Here is a 19,085-nt window from a genome sequence, read left to right as displayed (position 1 = left end):
CTTATTACATTCTAGGACATAGGTTATAATAGGAGCAACCTACAGAGCAGGGCTTCTGGTTCTATGAAGTGAGATTTCAGCTACCTTTATATTTTGTCTCTTTCAAAAAGTTTTTAAAATTGAACTTATTAAATCATGGAAATAATATTTGTATGTTGTAAGATATCTGAAAGATACAAAAAAATTTCAAAAGAAATTAAAATTGCTTTATTCCATAACAAGAAATAATCACTGAAAACCATTGATAACACTTAGTATATTTCTTAGCATTTTTTTCTATGTATGTATATATATGTATGTGTTATATAAAATTGGAATTCTCTATATAATTTTACCTCTGCTTTTTAATATTGTGTTATGAGCATTTTACCAGGTCTTTCTTTAAACACAATTTTTAGTGGATGATAGTGTTCTATTGTATATGGAGATACTATAAAATATTGAATAATTCCCTTATTACAGGACATTTTATATTACTTATGTTACCTTTTTAATCATATGAATACAGATGGTCTTCGTTTAATAAAAGACAATCTCTTCTAACACAGTTTCTGTGTAAGAGTTTTTTAAATTAAAATAAATATTTTCTCTCATCCATATATTGCCTTCTACTGGATACCAGAATGTAGAAAGGATGTAGTAAAAATCTATTAGATCATATTCTTTCAGGAAAAAATGACAATATTCTGTATAGTTATATAATATTTCAGTTGTACTACTGAAAGTATAAACACTGCCACTTAAATATGATCCATAATATTGTATTATACCAAAAGTACAAAATAAAGCAATGAAACTGAAACTGGAAATATAAATTAGAACCATAAATTCTAGAAGTATAATTGTCTCCATATCTTATCTCATATATATTTTTTTAGCTGAATAATAAATAGCACTTTCCCAACTATAATTTAAGAAGTTAGCTAAATGTTTTATTATCAAACATCTTAGTACTTCTAACCTTACATCAAAGGCCATTCTTTTATGCTCAGTTTTCTCAACCACTTGTATTTATTGATCGCTTTCCAGATCTGTGATCAATAATTACATAATTTGTTAGTATATTTTTGGATAGGGTATACATAATGAACACATGTTTTTAAAACATCTATTATAAAGGTAAGGAATGAAAAATCCAAGTCTTTTACCATAATCTCTTCTTCCTCATGTTAATGTCCCAGATAGAGCTGAAGAATGACGGGGAGACTGTGCCTCAGTTAACCTGATTCCATCTCATTTTTAGCATATGATCTTATTTGAAGTTATTATGTGTGGAAGTGGTTTAGGAGGGAAAAGCAGGTGATGGACACATAGGTCTCATCAGAGACCTGTGAGATTTATTTCATTTTAATGAGTTGCTCTCAACACAAATTTGCTTCAACTCTTACTAAGTAAACCAAATATGTGGGTGGACATTCAGTTTGGTGAGAACTGGGTAACGTATTAAACATAAAATAGTTCCCCATAGTCCTTACTGGGACACATCAAACCAGGTCCTCAATTAACTTTGTGTTTTTTGTTTTTACATTTAGGAAAAAGAAATAGATGAGAATAAAGCAAGCTAAAATCAGAAAGAATTTGTAGTATGTGCATAGAAAAAAGACTGGAAGGATATATACTAAAGTGTTAACAGAAGATTTATGATGGGATTATGAAGGATATTTTATTTTTTATATTTTTTGCAAAAGGGCTGGCCAGTTAGCAGCGGGTTGGAGTGTGGAATTATAACACTAGATTTATGATGGGATTATTTTATTTTTTATATTTTTTGCAAAAGGGCTGGCCAGTTAGCAGCGGGTTGGAGTGTGGAATTATAACACTATAGTTAAGGGTTCTGATCCCCACACCAGCCAACCACCAAAAAAAGCAAAAAAAAAAAGTATTGATTTTGTAATCATAAAATGTTATAGAAAAGATTTATTCAAAACAAACTTTGAATAAATCCTCTACTTTGAAATGCATATACTTATCTTCACATCTTTTATAATCTCACCTATAGGACTATATAATATAATGAAAAATGTTTCCAGAAATGATCCCACGAACATTGGGACGTTCATAATCACCAAACATTAATTGTATTCATTTTATTCTGCTTGCTAAGTAAAGCAGACTAATACAATTGTGTGTGGTGGGCAGAGAGGATAGGGGATGAGAGGCTGTGGAAGGGGTGGCATAGCAGAATCATCTGTAGAGCTTTTAAAAAATATACATGACTGTTCTACTTGTGTATTCTCTGTTCCCTACCCTTGTAAGCAGGGAGGGTATGGCCCTTGCATATTTATTTTGAAAAATCATCTTGTATTTTTTTGATATCCTTCCCTCCCCCAAAGAACCACTGCACTAGCATTATGATTAATCAAGGTTTACTACAGCTATGAGCTTTGAAGTGGTTTTGTCATAGGATAGTTTTTATACCCAAGCATAGCACGTCACAGAAGTCCTGGTACAGAAAGCTCACTCAGTGGGTCTCCTTCCTGAGAGGGCACTGTTTATCTCTCTGATTCTGTGTAACTTGGTTGCTACTGACCAAATGCTTTTGTCCTTTTTCCCTAATATAGTGCATATTAAAGAATGTAGTCTCTTGGGATCATCAAAACATTTGCACCAGTGAAAGTTTGGCAAAAGGTCAACAAGTTCTACACATTAATGACTAATTTTTGTTGGTAATAGCCACGTTTTCCCCTAAAAAAAGAGTATCTGTTGCTTTATTTCTGAATAGCAGGTATTTTTCATGCTTTGTTTCTCAGACGAGATTGGGCACGTTCAGGGTGGTATGGCCGTAGACTCATGCTTTGTTTCTCAGACGAGATTGGGCACGTTCAGGGTGGTATGGCCGTAGACTCATGCTTTGTTTCTCAACTTTGACTTTTGTTCTTACTCAAAATATCTAATTTAAACTTGACCATTTTCATAGATCCTTATGTCATATTTATATTTCTGAAAGCTTGCTGATAAATTAACTAAAAAGTTAACCAGGTATCTTTCTCTAAGAAAAATATATTTATATAAATGTGTACCCAGCGATTTGGACACCAATATCAGTCTGTCCCTGTATTTTGGTTTAAGACAAACAGGATTTCCATTTAGATCCATTTTCCACAGCTTCATCAACTTGTTCAGTAAATATTCCAGATCCTATAATTAGAGAAGAAAAAGCAAGATACAAGTATTCTGTAATTATCAGTACTTCTAGTATGTCAGTTAACTGTTTTTAAAGGTAATTACTTTCAGGGAATTCTAGCTCAGTGTCAGGTACTTAGAAGATGAATAATAACTAATTTGTAAGTAAAATGGTCTATACTGACAATAGAAGGGACCAAAGATGAGTCAAAAAGTGAGGTTCTGAGTTTGGGGCCACAGAATTGTTCTCTGTCATGATCTCTTAAATGGACCCAGCCTGCAGCTCAGAAAACACTTTTTGCTGCAGGAGATTACGCTATTCTTAATGGAGCTTACAGAAGTTTACAGATTAAGGCAATTAAGTAGTAGTAAGCGAGCAGTCCATTGGCACTGCAAGCAATGTATTTTGTTGCTTTTTATTTTATAAATAATGTATATTCATCAAATCTGCCCCCAAAATCTACCAAAGGGGAAAATAGGAGGAAAAAAATCACTTGCATGCTTATCACCCAAAGAGCGTTTTTAATGTGTTGTTATATGCATATATCCAGCTAGTTGTCTTTTTTGAGCATAGGGACTTCTTTTTTGTCATTATACTGTGGGTACAATTTTGTTTTACATTATATCGAACATTTGCATGCTTTTGTGGCTTACAAGAAAATCAGCTAATTGACATTTCAAGGAATAATGAAGTAATAATTTAATTATGGTCTACAACCCAAATGAATGTGAGGAAAACAGATTAAGGGCACTTAAGAACCACCTCTCTCAGTTTGCATTCTTCACCTCTTCTTGCTTCTGATTTGGGTTTCTTTTCCCATCTCTCTCCCCAATTGCTTGTCTTTCTGTCATTCCTTTTCTTGCTTTCTCCCCTTCCTCTTTTTTAAAAAATATATTTTGTCTTAACCTACTATTTAAAGAAAATGAAACATACTTTGAGTTTTTCTTATATATGCCCCCAAAGTTCTATTTTTTATTTTAAAAATCAGGTAAGTTTAATCTAACAAATTTACTCAAAAAGGTAATACACTTAGGTTGTTTCCATAACTTGGCTATTGTGAATAATGCTGCAATGAACATGGGAGTGCAGATATTGCTTCAAAATAGTGATTTTATTTCCTTTGTGTGTGTGTATATAGGTCTAGAATTTAGTGTCTGCTAGACTATGAGTGACCAAATAAATAATTTATGTGAAAATATAAGAATTTTTTTTTAAGGCAATCCTAAACTTCCTGGCACTGCTGCTTACTGTGTGACCTTAGGCAAGTCTCATAGGATTAGTTGCCAGGACACATAAAGTATCTGGAACAAAGCAAGTAATAAATATATTAGTTCTTTGCCTTTTTACCTGTGCTGCAACCCTTCTGCTAATTCCCTTTCTCTTAATTTTGGTTAATAGAAAGCAAAAATTGTTGTAAGCAAGGAAGAAGAAACTTCTGACCTTCTGACAAACAAGTAGTTAACTTCTTATAAGAAAGCTCTCTTCATAAATTACAACTTCAGCACTCAGTGCTGGGCCTGGAGTATGCCCTCTCCACAGCATTTGTTCAACAGCATTTAATACAGTCATAATTATCTATCTTATTTTATGTGAGTTACACTATTTCTTTTACTCTAGAAATCTCAAAGGAAGCGATTGTGCATTGCATTTTCGTACAGTGTTGAATACGATGCCCATCATCCAAAAGTTAAGTAACAATAACAATAAGAGAACATAAAAAGAGTGCTTCAGAGTTTTGAATTGGTATACATAAAAAGAGTGCTTCAGAGTTTTGCTAATTGTTCCTCACTTGATAAATGACCCTCGACATACTCCCTCCAGTGTATGTTTATTTAAGACTAAACTAATCTTGTACTGAAATACGATTACCCTTTGGATACGCTCTGGTTGCTCATTGCCTTCCTGTCTTTAATAAAATGCTTTCACTTTCCTGCCCTTCAATAAGTTACTAAAGGAAGCAGACACTTTTCTGGACAGTCTCTGTTTGATAAATGATCATGTCATGCTATCACTTAGGGGAGTGCTGCAAAATACTAAGGAGCAAATTCTGTTTCCCCTGCAGGGCTGGTACCCAAGCTCCTGTATAGGCGTGTGCAGCACGGCAATGCTTTCTCTACGATTAATGATGACCACTGATGAACCTGTATTTGACCAGCATGTTCCAATCTTTATCGGAAACGTCTGGCCCAACTGTCCTTACTAAATCTAAAGACAGCCATTTGTCATCCCCCTGACTGCCTGTCATCATCTGCCTGGGAAAATCTATAATTTTTGGCTTGTTCCTGACTAAACTGTGGAGTGAATAAATTTATCTTTGGGCCACTATGCTTGTCAGGATCAATATTGAGCAGAGGTTGAATAAATTAGAAACTGAGAAAACATGACAGGCTGTAGATGCTTGTTCATTTGTGTCTTAAAAATCAAATATTTAGTTTATATAAGAGGCAAGCATGTCAAATATTTTATTTTGCCCATTCATTCTGAAGATTCTATACCTCATGATAAGTGGTCATCAGAAAACCAACGAAGTAATCAGTAATATATCTGTGAAATGAACTTTTCAGAGCATTTTACTGATTTAACAAACTTTACAGACATAAAAACTGTAGATAAAGATTAAAGAATTTTGTTCTTTCAAATTTTTATACATTTTTGCAACCTTGATATTTTTTGACTTAATAGTGTCAGCAAGCTACATAATGTTGGCCCTAGTGAAATTCATGCCTCAATTTACACTCATCAAGCTATTTGCAGAAATGCTAAAGTTTTACTGTAAATCATTAAATTATTTAATATTTTTATACATTTGTGCATACCTCTTTAAAGGAAAAAATTGCAAAGAAATGTTAACCAAAAGTAAATGTTATTTAAACTAGAGACCTGCAAGTGAAAGAAAGGAGTTTCTGGGAAAAAAAAAAAAAAAACTGCTAAAGTATTGTTTGGTCTAAAACCTCTTTTTCTCTTTCCCCTCAATGGTTGACCTGGCCACCAGTTTTACTAGGGAGAAGTGGATCATCTGCCCACGTTTTCTCAGTTATCTGCCTCTGGTCTCATACTTCCTGTTCTCTTCCCCTTTCCCATTTTTCTTAACAAAGGAAGAGTCCCATGTCTTTTCCCAAGTTAATCAGTTCTCTTGATCCCAGCCTCCTCCTCTTGGGATCTTTCCTTTCTTGCATTTCCATTTCCAGTCTCTCCCTCTCCTCTGGCTTTTATCCTGTCTCTTACCTACCATTGCCAAACTTCTTATAAGAGTGGCTGATTAGCTCAGTTGGTTAGAGAGTGGTGCTGATCTGATACTGGCCAGCCACCAAAAAAAAAAAAAAAAATCACTGAGGGATCTTACTTAAATGCATGTTCTGATTTGTAAGATCTGGGGCAGAAGCTGAGATTCTGTATTTCTGCTGCTGCTGCTGCTGGTCATAGGACCACATTTAGAGTTGTAAGGATCTTGCTTCCTCACTACCACTGGGCACTCCTGTATCCTGGCACCAATGAAAAGGCACTGCTAACCTTATCACTGACCCACACATTGCCAACCACAGACTTCCTCAGTCTTAATTCTTTGGAGCATTCTACGCTGCTGACCACTCCCTTCATGGTTTTGTGATTCTAAATTCTTGCAGGCTCCATGGATCCTTTATGAATCTCACCCTACAAGTAACAAACCTCTGACCACAAAAATACCCAGTGTATAAACAGGCTCTTTTCTAAAAGTTGCTTTTGAGAACTGAGAACACATCGTTAAAAACAATGCTATACCTGATGGGTTGTTGCCTGTATCACCCCATTAAAAACGACCTGTTTAATTGAGAAAAAACCTGAAGAACGTCTGTGCAGCAACAGTGCTATAAAACCTCCCCATAATGCATCAGCATGTTTCAAGAGCACTAGAGCTCCCACTGTTGATCAGGAGCAGATGGCCCCTGTGGCAGACCCTCAGGGACCAATTCACTTGCTTCCTTTTCTATAATCTATGTTTATTCCTTTTGAACAGTGTTTGTTTTCCTTCCCTGGACCACAGCAGAATGTAAAATCCCAGCTAGAAAAAAGTTTTCCTCCTGTAACCCATGTCTTCTCCATTTATATTTAGACTCTGTGTAGAAAAAGAATGGCCACATGATAGTAATAGTCAAACCTTTGTTACACCAAGGAAAGAAGGGTCATCTGCATATGAGAGGAAGAACCAGATTTTGTGGGAAGCCGTGTTGAGCATTTCATTGTACTCTCTCCTCCCTGTTCTAGGCAATCTCATCCACGATGGCAGTTTCAGTGACCACTTAACCAATACGCTGAAGACTCCCACATTCATCTGTCTTCTGAGCTCTGGCTTCATATATCCAATTATCTACTTGATATTTTCAAAGGCACCTTAAACTCTACATGACTAAAACTCATGATCCTTTGTCCCCTAAACCTGACTCGTGAATTCTTTATTTCCCACTGTGCAAGTCAGAAGCCCAGGAGTCATTCTTGACCTTTCCTTTTCCCACAGTCCCCATATCTAACTCACAACCAAGTCTTAGCTGCTTTACTCCCTAAACAGCTCTCCAATCTGTCCACTCCTTTTCCACCCCCACCCTATTAAAGTTTCCAACACCTCTCACTTCCTAACTAGCCTGGTCTCTTCCAATCTGTTCTCCACACTGGAGCCATGTTAATCTTTTCAAAATGGTAATCTCTAATTACTTTGCCCTGATTTAAACACCTTCATTGTCTCCCATTGTTCTTAGGATAAAGACAAATCTCTTTCTTGAGCTCTGATTTAAACACCTTCATTGTCTCCCATTGTTCTTAGGATAAAGACAAATCTCTTTCTTGACCTACACGGCCCATCTACCCACCAGCCTCTGTTTGCACTGTGTTCTGCTTTTATTCTCTCAGCTTCCCATCCCTTATACTTGCCATGTTCCCATCTGCTCTAGGTCCTTTGCACATGCTATTTCCTTTGCCTGGTAAGTGTTTCTCTTTTCTCAGAGCTCAGCTCAGTATCCCTTCCTCAGGGAAGCCATCAGTGACCTCCCTAACTAGGGCAATTACTTGGTAGAGTCTTTCAGAAACATGTACTTCTTTTTTTGTGGTATTTTTGCAATTTTACATTTGATTTTGGGTGATTATGTGCTTAATGTTTCTTTTCCTCTTAATGCTGCAAGTTCCTCAAGGCCAGGGATTATTTCTGTTTTCTGCTCACTATTGTCTCTGTCACTGTCTAGCAAGTGCTACCACAGTAGTAGGTGTTTTCAATGAATGGACAGGAAGAGATGAATGAATGCATGAATGAATGAATGAAAGAACAGGAGAGGGGCAGAGGACTTGAGGTTATAAGCAGAATAGGAATTATAAGGAAGAAGTAAGATGGAATAGTTTTTTAAGAAGTTGCTGATTAGAGGGGCTGCAGACATGAAAAGAGAAGGAAAGACAGTATTTATCTTCTCTTTCTTTTTTTAATTTGGGGGGGTTGTTTGTTTGTTTGTTTTTGTTATTTGACAGCTAGCCAGTATGGGGATCTGAACCCTTGACCTTGGTGTTATCAGCACCATGCTCTACCGACTGAGCTAACCAGCCAGCCCTTCTATTTCCTCCTCTCCTCCTCCTCTCCCTTACTATATACATCTGTCTAGAAGTCCCTGCCCTGGACCAGCTTTGGACTAAGGAATAGGAGAGACAAGGACAAGGTTAGAGGATCTTGGGGGTAAGGAGTCCTTGGCAGCTGTAGGTCTGAATAGGGGAGGAGAGGGAAGGGAATGAAATCCCAAGCAGCGAGAGAGACAGGAGCCACTTGGTCATGCAGCTTCTTACAGATCTGTATCCTGTGCCTTGGCTTCTAATGTAGCCACTCCCCCGTGGCTCTAGGAACCTAGTAAGCTAGTGCATGGTCATTGTTTGGTCATAGTATTTCCCAGCAACACAATTCTCTTTTTTCTTTTCCTTTTGTTTACACAGAGCTCAAGGATTTCTGTCCCCTGATAGTACTTTTTCTTGCTACATGTGTTCTTTTAGATTTTAAAGAAATGTCTTTCTTGCTCACTGCTCAAACCAGAATCTTGATTGGAAGATTCAAAGTTGTTTAACCATCTTAAAGGACCATTATTTTTTCATTTTTTCTTAAAGCAGGCACTTAAAAATGAGGCTTCCATGCCAAAAGACATGCAAATTTAGTTCTGTGGAACAGGATGACAAGAAGACAATTTGTGAATACTCACAAATCACTAACATAGTTTATGATACTTCACAGAAATTCATATGCAAGATTGATTAACAGGACTTTCACAGTACTGGGTAATCTATTACAATATAATATTTAATGCAATGAGTATGATTAAAGTCCATTTTTAATATACATTTGAATACTGACATTAAATTTTGAATTATTATTTTTAGAAACAATGGTAAATTATCAGTAAAAGCAATAATTTAAAAATTATACTTTCCCGTATAAGAACTACACTCAGTTATTTTATGACCATATAAAAGCAGCTGCTCTAAGTGTTGAAAACCTCAGGTAATTATAGTGATTTTGTTAGGGTTCTCTAATGATGTCCACTTCTTTTTCCCCATGGCACGAAGCTGTCTGTTGCTGACAATTCTTAGGATGGATGTCAGCGACCTTACGTATAGCACGAGAGATTCATCCCCCATAGCACAGAGTTTGATGTCAGTAGCTTTTGGATAACGTCAATGAGCATAAAGAATGGAAAAATTAAAGCCAAAAATAGAGATGCTGACCCCCAGGAATACATACAGAGAAACAAGTTAATATTCTGATGCCAGGCTTCAACATGTTTTTGTCTAAGTCTTCAGAAGAGGATTTAAAATGAACCACAAAAGCACATTTTAAATATATCCTGGAAAATGTCTATATTCAGACTCCCAGGAAGCTGTGTCCAGGTATTTTTAATTGTTTTTGTCTTCATGCCGGAAGTAAAAAGAACTTGGGATTTCATCCTCACTCTCTCTCTCTGGATATCTTCTCTCTATGGAAGGGAAAATCAACTTTTGGCATATCCCAAGTGTTGGTTTTCATTCCCTCCTCAGGTAGTTGAATATTTTTTATTCCTTTATTCATTCATTCTATAAACATATAGTAGGTGCCTACTATGTACCAGGCACTGGGATGAGCTCTGGTTAATCTTGAGGTCAATAAATCAAAATTTCTTGCTCTCAAAAACTCTCAGTCTAATGGGGGATATGGAGTTATATTAACCAGGTTTCCTTACCAACCATTCATTCGTTTTTTAAATTAGATCTTCAAGGTGATGTAATCAACATAGTTAAACAAATCAGATAAGACCATAGGGCTTATAATAAAACTTAAGAGTAACTTAGGGTGTATAACAGAATCACTTCAACTTCTTCAGCTATTTCTACACACATTTACCTACACGTTGATAAATAACTGCAATTTCTTGATTTTTCAATCTTAGATAGTTAGCTTCTGAATTCCTACTATGGAAGATGATGATTTAATTATCCAACCCCTACTACATTTCCCTGCTCCCATCCTGTCAGTAGTTATATTAAAATTATTTGTTAATATTCAGTGACTATATTAAGCTCTTTAAATATTGTTCACAGCTAAACTACATAGTAGTGCACGATGATTGCTTCTTCTTTTCCCTAGAGTTAAAAATTGCTTAATTACTTATTTGCTTAGTTTTCTATGTACTTATTACCAATTCAGCCAGCTGCAACATGGATGGGCTGGTTGCCTCCTCGCCTGCTGTCCAGCTGGACTTCTCTTCACCTTCATTCTGGGAATTTCCTTAGCTTTTCTCCTGTTTGCTAGATACCATGTCTGCCCCTTTCCTAGTTTATTACCCTGTTTAGGTGGAACACATTTTCTAAAGCACCGCCTGAGAAAAGGCATGAGTGATATAAATTTTTCTGAGAGCTTGCATGCTTAAAAACGTTTTATACCTCATAATTGATTGAAAAATTGTTTGAATATATAATTCTAGATTGAGAATATTTTTCCCTCAACTTTTTGAAGGCATTATTCTACTGTCTTTTGTATTGAAAAGTCTGATAACTCTATTCCATTTTGATTCCTGATTCTTTGTATTATGATCCTCTTTTTCTCTGTAGGAGCCTTTAGAATATTCCCCTTACTCCTGGTGTCCTAAAAATTTTTAGAGATGGACATTGGAGAGTTAATTTTCATCCACTGTGGTGGACATTTGGGAGAGAGTTGCAATCTGGAAAGTCATCTCCCTTGGTTCTGAAAAATTTTCTAATATTATTTTAAAATCAGCTTTATTGAGTTATAATTTACATACAACAAAATGCATTATTTAAATGAACAAACATGGGGACCAGCCCATGGCTCACTCGGGAGAGTGCAGTGCTGATAACACCAAGGCCCCGGGTTCAGATCCCATATAGCAATGGCCGGTTTGCTCACTGGGTGAGCGTGGTGCTGACAACACCAAGTCAAGGGTTAAGATCCCCTTACCGGTCATTTTTAAAAATAAATAAATAAATAAATGAACAAACATGGACATCTGTGTAACAATCACCACAATTAAGATACAGAATGTTTCTACCATTGCAAAAGATTCACTCATGGTCTTTTTCAGTCAATCTCTTCCCACCATTGGATCAGGCAACCATTGAGCTGCTGTTACTATATAGATTTGGTTTTCCTTTTTATTTTTTTTTTGGTGGCTGGTGGGTACAGGGATCAAACCCTGGACGTTGGTGTTATCAGCACCACACTCTAACCAAATGAACTAAATGTTTTTACTTTTCAAGAGTTTCATATAAATGGAGTTATACGGTATATACTCTTTTTTGTCTGACTTATTTCACTCAGTATAATGTTCTTGAATTTTTCTGTGTTGTGTGCATCAGTAGTTCATTTCTTTTTATTGCTGAGTAGTATCCCATTGTGTAGAATACAGTTTGTCTAGTCCCCATTTGAGGGAAACTCAGTTGTTTCTAGTATTTACAAATGAAGTTACTATAATAATTTGCATACAGGTATTTGTGTGTATATAGGTTTTCATTCCACTTGGCTAAATACCTAGGAGTGAGATTACTGGGTCATATGGTAAGTGCATGTTTATATTTATAAGAAGCTGTCATGCTATTTTCTAAAGAGGACATACCATTTTACATTTTCCTCAGCAATGGATGAGAAGTTGCTCCACGTCCCCATCAACAATCAGTATCGTCAGTCTCTTTAATTTTAGCCATTTTAGTAGGTATGTAGTGGTATGACATTTTGGTTTTAATTTGCATTTTGCTGATGAATATTGATACTGAGACTTTTCTAGTATTTATTGACCATTAGTATATCTCCTTTTGTAAAGTCACTGTTGAAATCTTTAGCCCATTTAAAAAATTTATTTGTCTTCTTATAGAATTGGAAGAGTCCTTTATGTATTCTACATAACAAATTATTTGTCAGATATATGTATTGCTAGTATTTCAACTCAGTCTGTAGTTTATTGTTTCATTAATGATGTCTTTTAAAGAGAAAAAGTTTAAAATTTTATGAAGTCCAGTTTATCAATTTTTTATGGGTCATGCTTTTTGTGTTCTTTTAAAGAAATTTTTCTCTAATCTATTTTTTCTGCAAGTTTTATATAGCAGTGAAATTTATATATTATCCATTTTGAGTAAATTCTTGTGTATAATGTGAAGGCTGAAGGTTCACTTGTTGTTCCACCAGAATTTGTTGAAAAGCTTATCCTTTTCCCATTGAATTGTCTTAAAACTCTTGTCAAAAATCAATTGACCATATGTGTGGGTTATTTATAAACCCTCTGTTCTGTTCCCTTGATCTCTATGTCCATCCTATGCAAATACCACATTGTCTTGATTATTGAAACTTTAAAGTTGTGAAATCAGTTAGGGTGAGTTCTTCAACTTCATTCTTTTTTTTTTTTTTTCCTTTTTGTCTTTTTTTTTTTCGGGACCAGCAACGGGATCGCAACCCTCGGTATTGCTCCCGCACCTCACTCAGCCAGTGAGCGGGAACTGGTCTGTATGTGGGATCCGAACCCTCGGCGGGAGCACCACCACTGTAGCAGTGCGCCACCGGGCCGGCCCTCAACTTCATTCTTAACAGTGTTGTTTTGGCATTCTAGGTCCCCTGCATATAAATTTCAGAATCAATTTGTCAATTTCTAAAAGAAAAATCCGGGATTTTGATTGGGATTATGTTGAATATAGAGATCAATTTGGAAGGAATTAGCACCTTAAGAATATAGTCTTCCAATCTCTCCCTGTTTATTTAGATCTTCTTTAATTTTTCTCAACAGTGTTTTGTACTGCTCTTGCACATATCTGCTTAAATGTATCCCCAAGTATTTTATGTTTCTTGATGGAAATGTAAATGGTATTTTAAAAAATCTCATTTCCAGTTGTTCATTGCTAGCATATGGGAATACAGTTGATTTCTGCATATTGACCTTGGCATTAATCCTATAGCATTGCTAAATTCACCCTATAAGTTCTAATAGCTTTTTGTAGACTTCTTATGATTTTATATACACTCAATTATGTGGTGTGCAAATAAAGACAGTTTTACTTTTTCTTTTTCAAACTCAATGTTATTCATTCCCTTGCCGTATTGCACTGGCTAAGACTTCTAGCATAAGGCTGAATAAATGTGGTAGAGCAAACATCTTTGCTTTATTCCCAGTCTTAGGGAAAAGCATTCAGTCTTTTATTATTAAGTATGATGTTATCAATATGTTTTGCATATATGCCTATTATCAGGTTAAGTTCCCTTCTTTTTACATTTTGCTGAGAATTTTAGAATTATAAATGAATGTTGAATTTTTTTATAATGCATTCTGTGCATCTATTGAGATACTCATATAATATTTATCATTTACTTGGTTAAGTTATATTGATTGATTTCTGAATGTCAAACAAATATTGCATTCCTGAGATCTTACTTGGTCATTATGTTAGACTTGATTTGTTAATATTTTTGTAGGGACTTGTGGTTCTATGTTCATGAGGAATATTTCGTAGTCTTCTTTTCTTGTAATATTGCTGGTGATAGGATAATGCTGGCCTGATAACATGGTTGGGAAGTATTCCCTGACTGTCTATTTTCTGAGAGAGTTTGTGTAGGATTGGTATCAGGACTGGTCTTGGAGTTTTCTTTGTGGAAAGGTTTCTGTTTGTGAAATATGATTTAATAGACACAGAGCTATTCAGATTTTCTATTTCTTCTTATGTCAGTTTTTGTAATTGGTATCTTTCAAGGAATTTATCTGTTTTATCTAAGTTGTCAACTTTATTGGCATAATTTTCTTCACAACATTACCTTATTATACCTTTAACTATAGCGATATGTCTTTTTATTCTTTATGTTATTTTGTATCTTCTCAGTTTTCTTGATCAGCCTAGCTAGAAGTTTATTAATTTTATTTATATTTTCAAAGAACTAGCTTTTGGTTTCATTGATTTTTCTCTAGTGATTGTCTATATTTCTATTTAATTAATTTCTGCTTTATCTTTATTATTTCTTCCTTCCACTTACTTTAAATTTAATTTGCATTTGTTATTCTTGCTTCTTGAGGTAGAAGCTTAGATCATTGTTTTAATTTTTCTTCTTTTCTACTATAAGCATTCAAAGCTATAAATTTCCCTCTAAGCACTACTTTATTGCATCCCACAAATTTTCAAATATTTTGTTTTCATCTTCAAATGAAATCAGTTCAAATATTTCCAATTTCCTTTGTGACTTCTTCTTTGATCCAGAGATTATTTAAAATTGTTTTTAAATTTCCAAATATTTGAAGGTTTTAAAGTTTATTACTTTTTACTTTAATTTCATTGTGGTCAACAACATACTCTGTATAATTTAATTCCTTGAAGTTTTTGTGGATTACTTTATATGGTTCAGCAATATGGACTATTTTGGTGAATATTCCAACTCCTGTTGTTAGGAGAAATGTTCTATAAGGGTAAATTAGATCAAGTTGGTTGGTTGTGTTGTACCAATCTTTTATATTCTTACTCATTTACTGTCTACTTGGCTCTATCAATTACTGAGAGAGGAGTGTTGAAATCTCTGTTATAATTATGAATTTCTCTATTTCTTCTTTCACTTCTGTCAATTTTTACTTTATGTGGTTTGAAGCTCTGTTATTAAGAGCATAAATATTGAGGATTGTTATGTTTTATTGATGAATTGACACTTTTTATCATTATAAATTTTTCCTTATCTCTGATAATATTTCTTGTCCTAAAATGCACATGATTAGATTTTTAATACATCCAGTCTTACTCTCTGCCTTTTAATTGAAAGATTTAGACTATTTATATTTAATATAAATGTATATACCTGAGTTTAAAACTACAGTCTTGCTATTTATCTTATCTATTTTTTATTCACTTTTTCTTCTTTTCATGCCCTCCGTTTTTTTGCATTTCATTTTCTCTCCATTATTGGGTTATCGGTTATAAACATCTTTGTTATATTTTTAGTGGTTGCTTTAGGGTTAAAACAATCATCTTTAAATAAGCACAGTCTATCTTCAAATAGTATGACACCACTTCACATATAAGAACCTTACAACAGTATACTGCCATTTTCTCCACCCCTGTCATTTGTGCTATTGTTTTTGTATATTTTAATTTTATATGCCATAAACACCATATGTGGTTATTATTTTTGCTTTAAACAATTATCTCTTAAATAAATTAAGAAAATTAAATGTCATTTATATTTACCAATTACCACATTCAACACTTTATTACTTTGAGTAGATAAAAGGTTCCATCTGTCATTATTTTTCCTTCATCTTGAAGAACTTTCTTTAATATTTTATACTGCAGGTTTCCTGGGGACAATTTCTCTCAGATTTTGTTATGAGAGATTTTAAAACAATCTTTATTTTGCCTTCATTTTTTTGAAGGATAGTTTCATCGGACGTATAATTCCATGTTGTCAATATTTTAGCATTGTTCCATTGTCTTCTGGCTTGCATTGCTTTTTTTTTTTTGTCTTTTGTCTTTTTCCGTGTCCGGCAATTGATCGCAACCCTCAGTGTTGCCCCCGTACTGGACCGGGGACTGGCAACGGGATCGCAACCCTCGGTGTTGCTCCCGCGCCTCGCTCAGCCAGTGAGCGGGAACCGGTCTGTATGTGGGATCCGAACCCTCGGGCGGGAGCGCCGCCGCGCTTCCCAACCGGCGCACTCATCCAGTGCGCCACCGGGCCGGCCATGGCATTGCTTTTTATGAGAAGTCTATGATATTCTTATCTTTCTCTGCATATAAAATGTCTTTTTACTCTAGTTGTTTTTAAGGTATTATTATCATTGTTTTCAGCAATTTTATTATGGTGTGCCTTTGGTGTAATTTTCTTTGAGATTTTCCTGTTTGGGTTTTGTTAATCTGCATGAATCTGTGGGTTAAAATTTTCATCAAATTTGGGAATTTGGGGGTAGTTTCTTTTGTTGTTTGTTGTTCTTGTTCTATTTTTTAGCTAATTTTTTGAGATATACTTCATATACCTTAAAATGCACACATTTAAAGTGTATAATCCAATGATTTTTAGTGTATTCACAGAGTTATGGAACCATCAGCATAACCAATTTTTAGAACATTTCATTACTCCAAAAAGAAGCCTGGTACTCATTAACATCACTTCCTATCTTCTTCCAACCTCCCAGCCTTCAGCATTCAATAAGCTACTTTCTGTTTCCATAGGTTTACCTGTTTTGGATATTTCGTATCAATGGAATTTCATACAATATGTGGTCTTTTCATAATGTTTTCAAAGTTAACCCATGTTGTAGTATGAATCAGTACTTCACTACTTTTTATTGTTAAAAAATATATTATTATGTATTATGGAATGTTGTATGGACATACACCTTCTTTTATCCATCCATCACTTGATGGACATTTGATTTGTTTCCACTTTTTGGCTATTATGAATAATTTTGCTATGAACATTCATGAACTTTTTTTTTTTTAATTTTAACATTTACTTGTACATATTTGTGGGGTACAGTGGAGTTGAGTTCCTTATATATTCTGGATATTAGCCCCAGGTTTGATGTGTAGTTTGTAAGCACTTTCTCCTATTCCATAAGTTGCGAATGAGATTACTTTCTTAATTTCTTCTTCACCTAAATGATTATTGGAATATAGCAAGACTATTGATTTTTGTGTGTTGATTTTGTACCCTGCTACTACACTGAATTCATTTATTAGTTCTAATAACTCCTTAGTGGAATTTTTAGGGTTTTCTAAGTATATGATTATGTCATCTGAAAATAGGGATAGTTTGACTTCCTCCTTTTCAATTTGGATGCCTGTTATTGCTTTCTCTTGACTTGTTGTGCTGGTTAGAACTTCCAGTACTTTGAGCCGGCCCGTGGCTCACTCGGGAGAGTGCGGTGCTGATAACACCAAGGCCACGGGTTCGGGTCCCATATAGGGATGGCCGGTTCGCTCACTGGTTGAGCGTGGTGCTGACAACACCAAGTCAAGGGTTAAGATCCCCTTACCGGTCATCTTTTAAAAAAAAAAAAAAAGAACTTCCAGTACTTTGTTGACTAGGAGTGGGGAAGGTCGTCATCCTTCTCCTATTCCAGATCTTAGAGGAAAAGCCTCCTGTTTTTGTCCATTCAGTATGATATATATTAGCTGTGGGTTTGTCGTATATGGTCTTTATTGTGTTGAGGTTCATTTCTTCTATATGTAATTTGTTGAGTGTTTTTATCATGAAGGGGTGCTGGATTTAACAAATGCTTTTTCTGCATCTATTGAAATGATCATATGGCATGTGTAATTAATGCATGGACGTTTTAGTTCTCTTGGTGTATACCAAAGAGTGGAATTTTGTGTCATATGGTAATTATCTGTTTAACATTTTGAGGAACTGCCAGAGTGTTTTCCAAAGCAGCTGCACCATTTTACATTCCTCCCCGAAATGTATGAAGATTCCAATTTCTCTACATCATTGCTAACACTTGCTATTATCTGTCTTTTAAAAAGTTATTATAACCATCTCAGTGGGTGTTAAGTGGTATCTCATTATAGGTTTAAAAAAAAAGGTTATTTTTTTTTACTATAGTATAAAATGTATCTTAACCATTTTTAAGTGCACAGTTCAGTGGTGTTGAATACATTAATAGTGTTGTGCAACAATTACCACCATCCATCTTCAAAACTTCTTTCATCTTATAAAATTGTAAAACTGAAGCTCATACCCATTAAACAATAACTCCACCTTCCTCACCCCCCAGCCCCTAGAATCCACCATTCTACTTTATATCTTTATGATTTTCACTACTCTTGGTACCTCATACAGGTGGAATCATACAGTATTTGTCTTTTTGTGGCTGGTTTATTTCACTTAGCATAATGTCCTCAAGGACTATCCATGTTGTAGCTCTCATCTTAGTTTTGATGTCCATTTCTGATTGCGTCTGATTGAATCTTTTGGAATAGTTTGTAAAGAATCAGTGTCAATTCCTCTTTGAATATCAAGTAGAATGCTGTTTAATTTCCATGTGTTTGTATAGCTTCCAGAATTTCATTTGTTATTGATTTCTAATTTTAATCCATTGAGGTCTGAGAAAATACATGGGATAATTCTGCTTTTTTTGAATTTGTTGAGACTTGATTTGTGACCTAATATGTGATCTATCCTGGAGAATGATCCATGTGCTGATGAGAAGAATGAATATTCTGAGGTTGTTGGATGGAATGTTCTGTAGATATCTGCCAAGTCCAATTGGTCTAAAGTATTGTTAAGATCTTGTGTTTCTCTGCTGATTCTTTGCCTAGATGATCTGTCCAATATTGACAGTGGATGTTCAGGTCTCCTGCTGTTATGGTATTCGTGTCTATTTCCTTCTTTAGGTCTAATAGAATTTGTTTTATAAATCTGGCTGCTCCAACATTGGGTGCATACATATTTATGATTGTTATGTCTTCTTGATGCATCAGTTTATGATTGTTATGTCTTCTTGATGCATCAGTT

At 35.0% G+C, this 19,085-nt stretch overlaps 1 protein-coding gene and 1 non-coding gene across 2 annotated transcripts in view; both read right to left on the bottom strand.

Moving 5' to 3' along the window:
- The window catches only part of PPP1R42 (protein phosphatase 1, regulatory subunit 42), a 38,639-nt gene that overhangs the window by 1,243 nt on the left and 18,311 nt on the right, over positions 1–19,085 (bottom strand). The window contains exon 6 of the mRNA XM_008566849.1: positions 3,021–3,138. Coding sequence (XP_008565071.1) covers positions 3,021–3,138 — 118 coding nt within the window. The remainder of the gene's footprint in view (positions 1–3,020; positions 3,139–19,085) is intronic.
- Positions 8,613–8,686, bottom strand: TRNAI-GAU. The gene has a single exon. It is a non-coding gene; the product is annotated as a tRNA-Ile (tRNA).

This window comes from Galeopterus variegatus, unplaced genomic scaffold (assembly GCF_000696425.1).
Source record: "Galeopterus variegatus unplaced genomic scaffold, G_variegatus-3.0.2 Scaffold271, whole genome shotgun sequence".
Classification (NCBI taxonomy): domain Eukaryota; kingdom Metazoa; phylum Chordata; class Mammalia; order Dermoptera; family Cynocephalidae; genus Galeopterus; species Galeopterus variegatus.
This window is presented reverse-complemented; position numbering and strand designations above follow the sequence as displayed.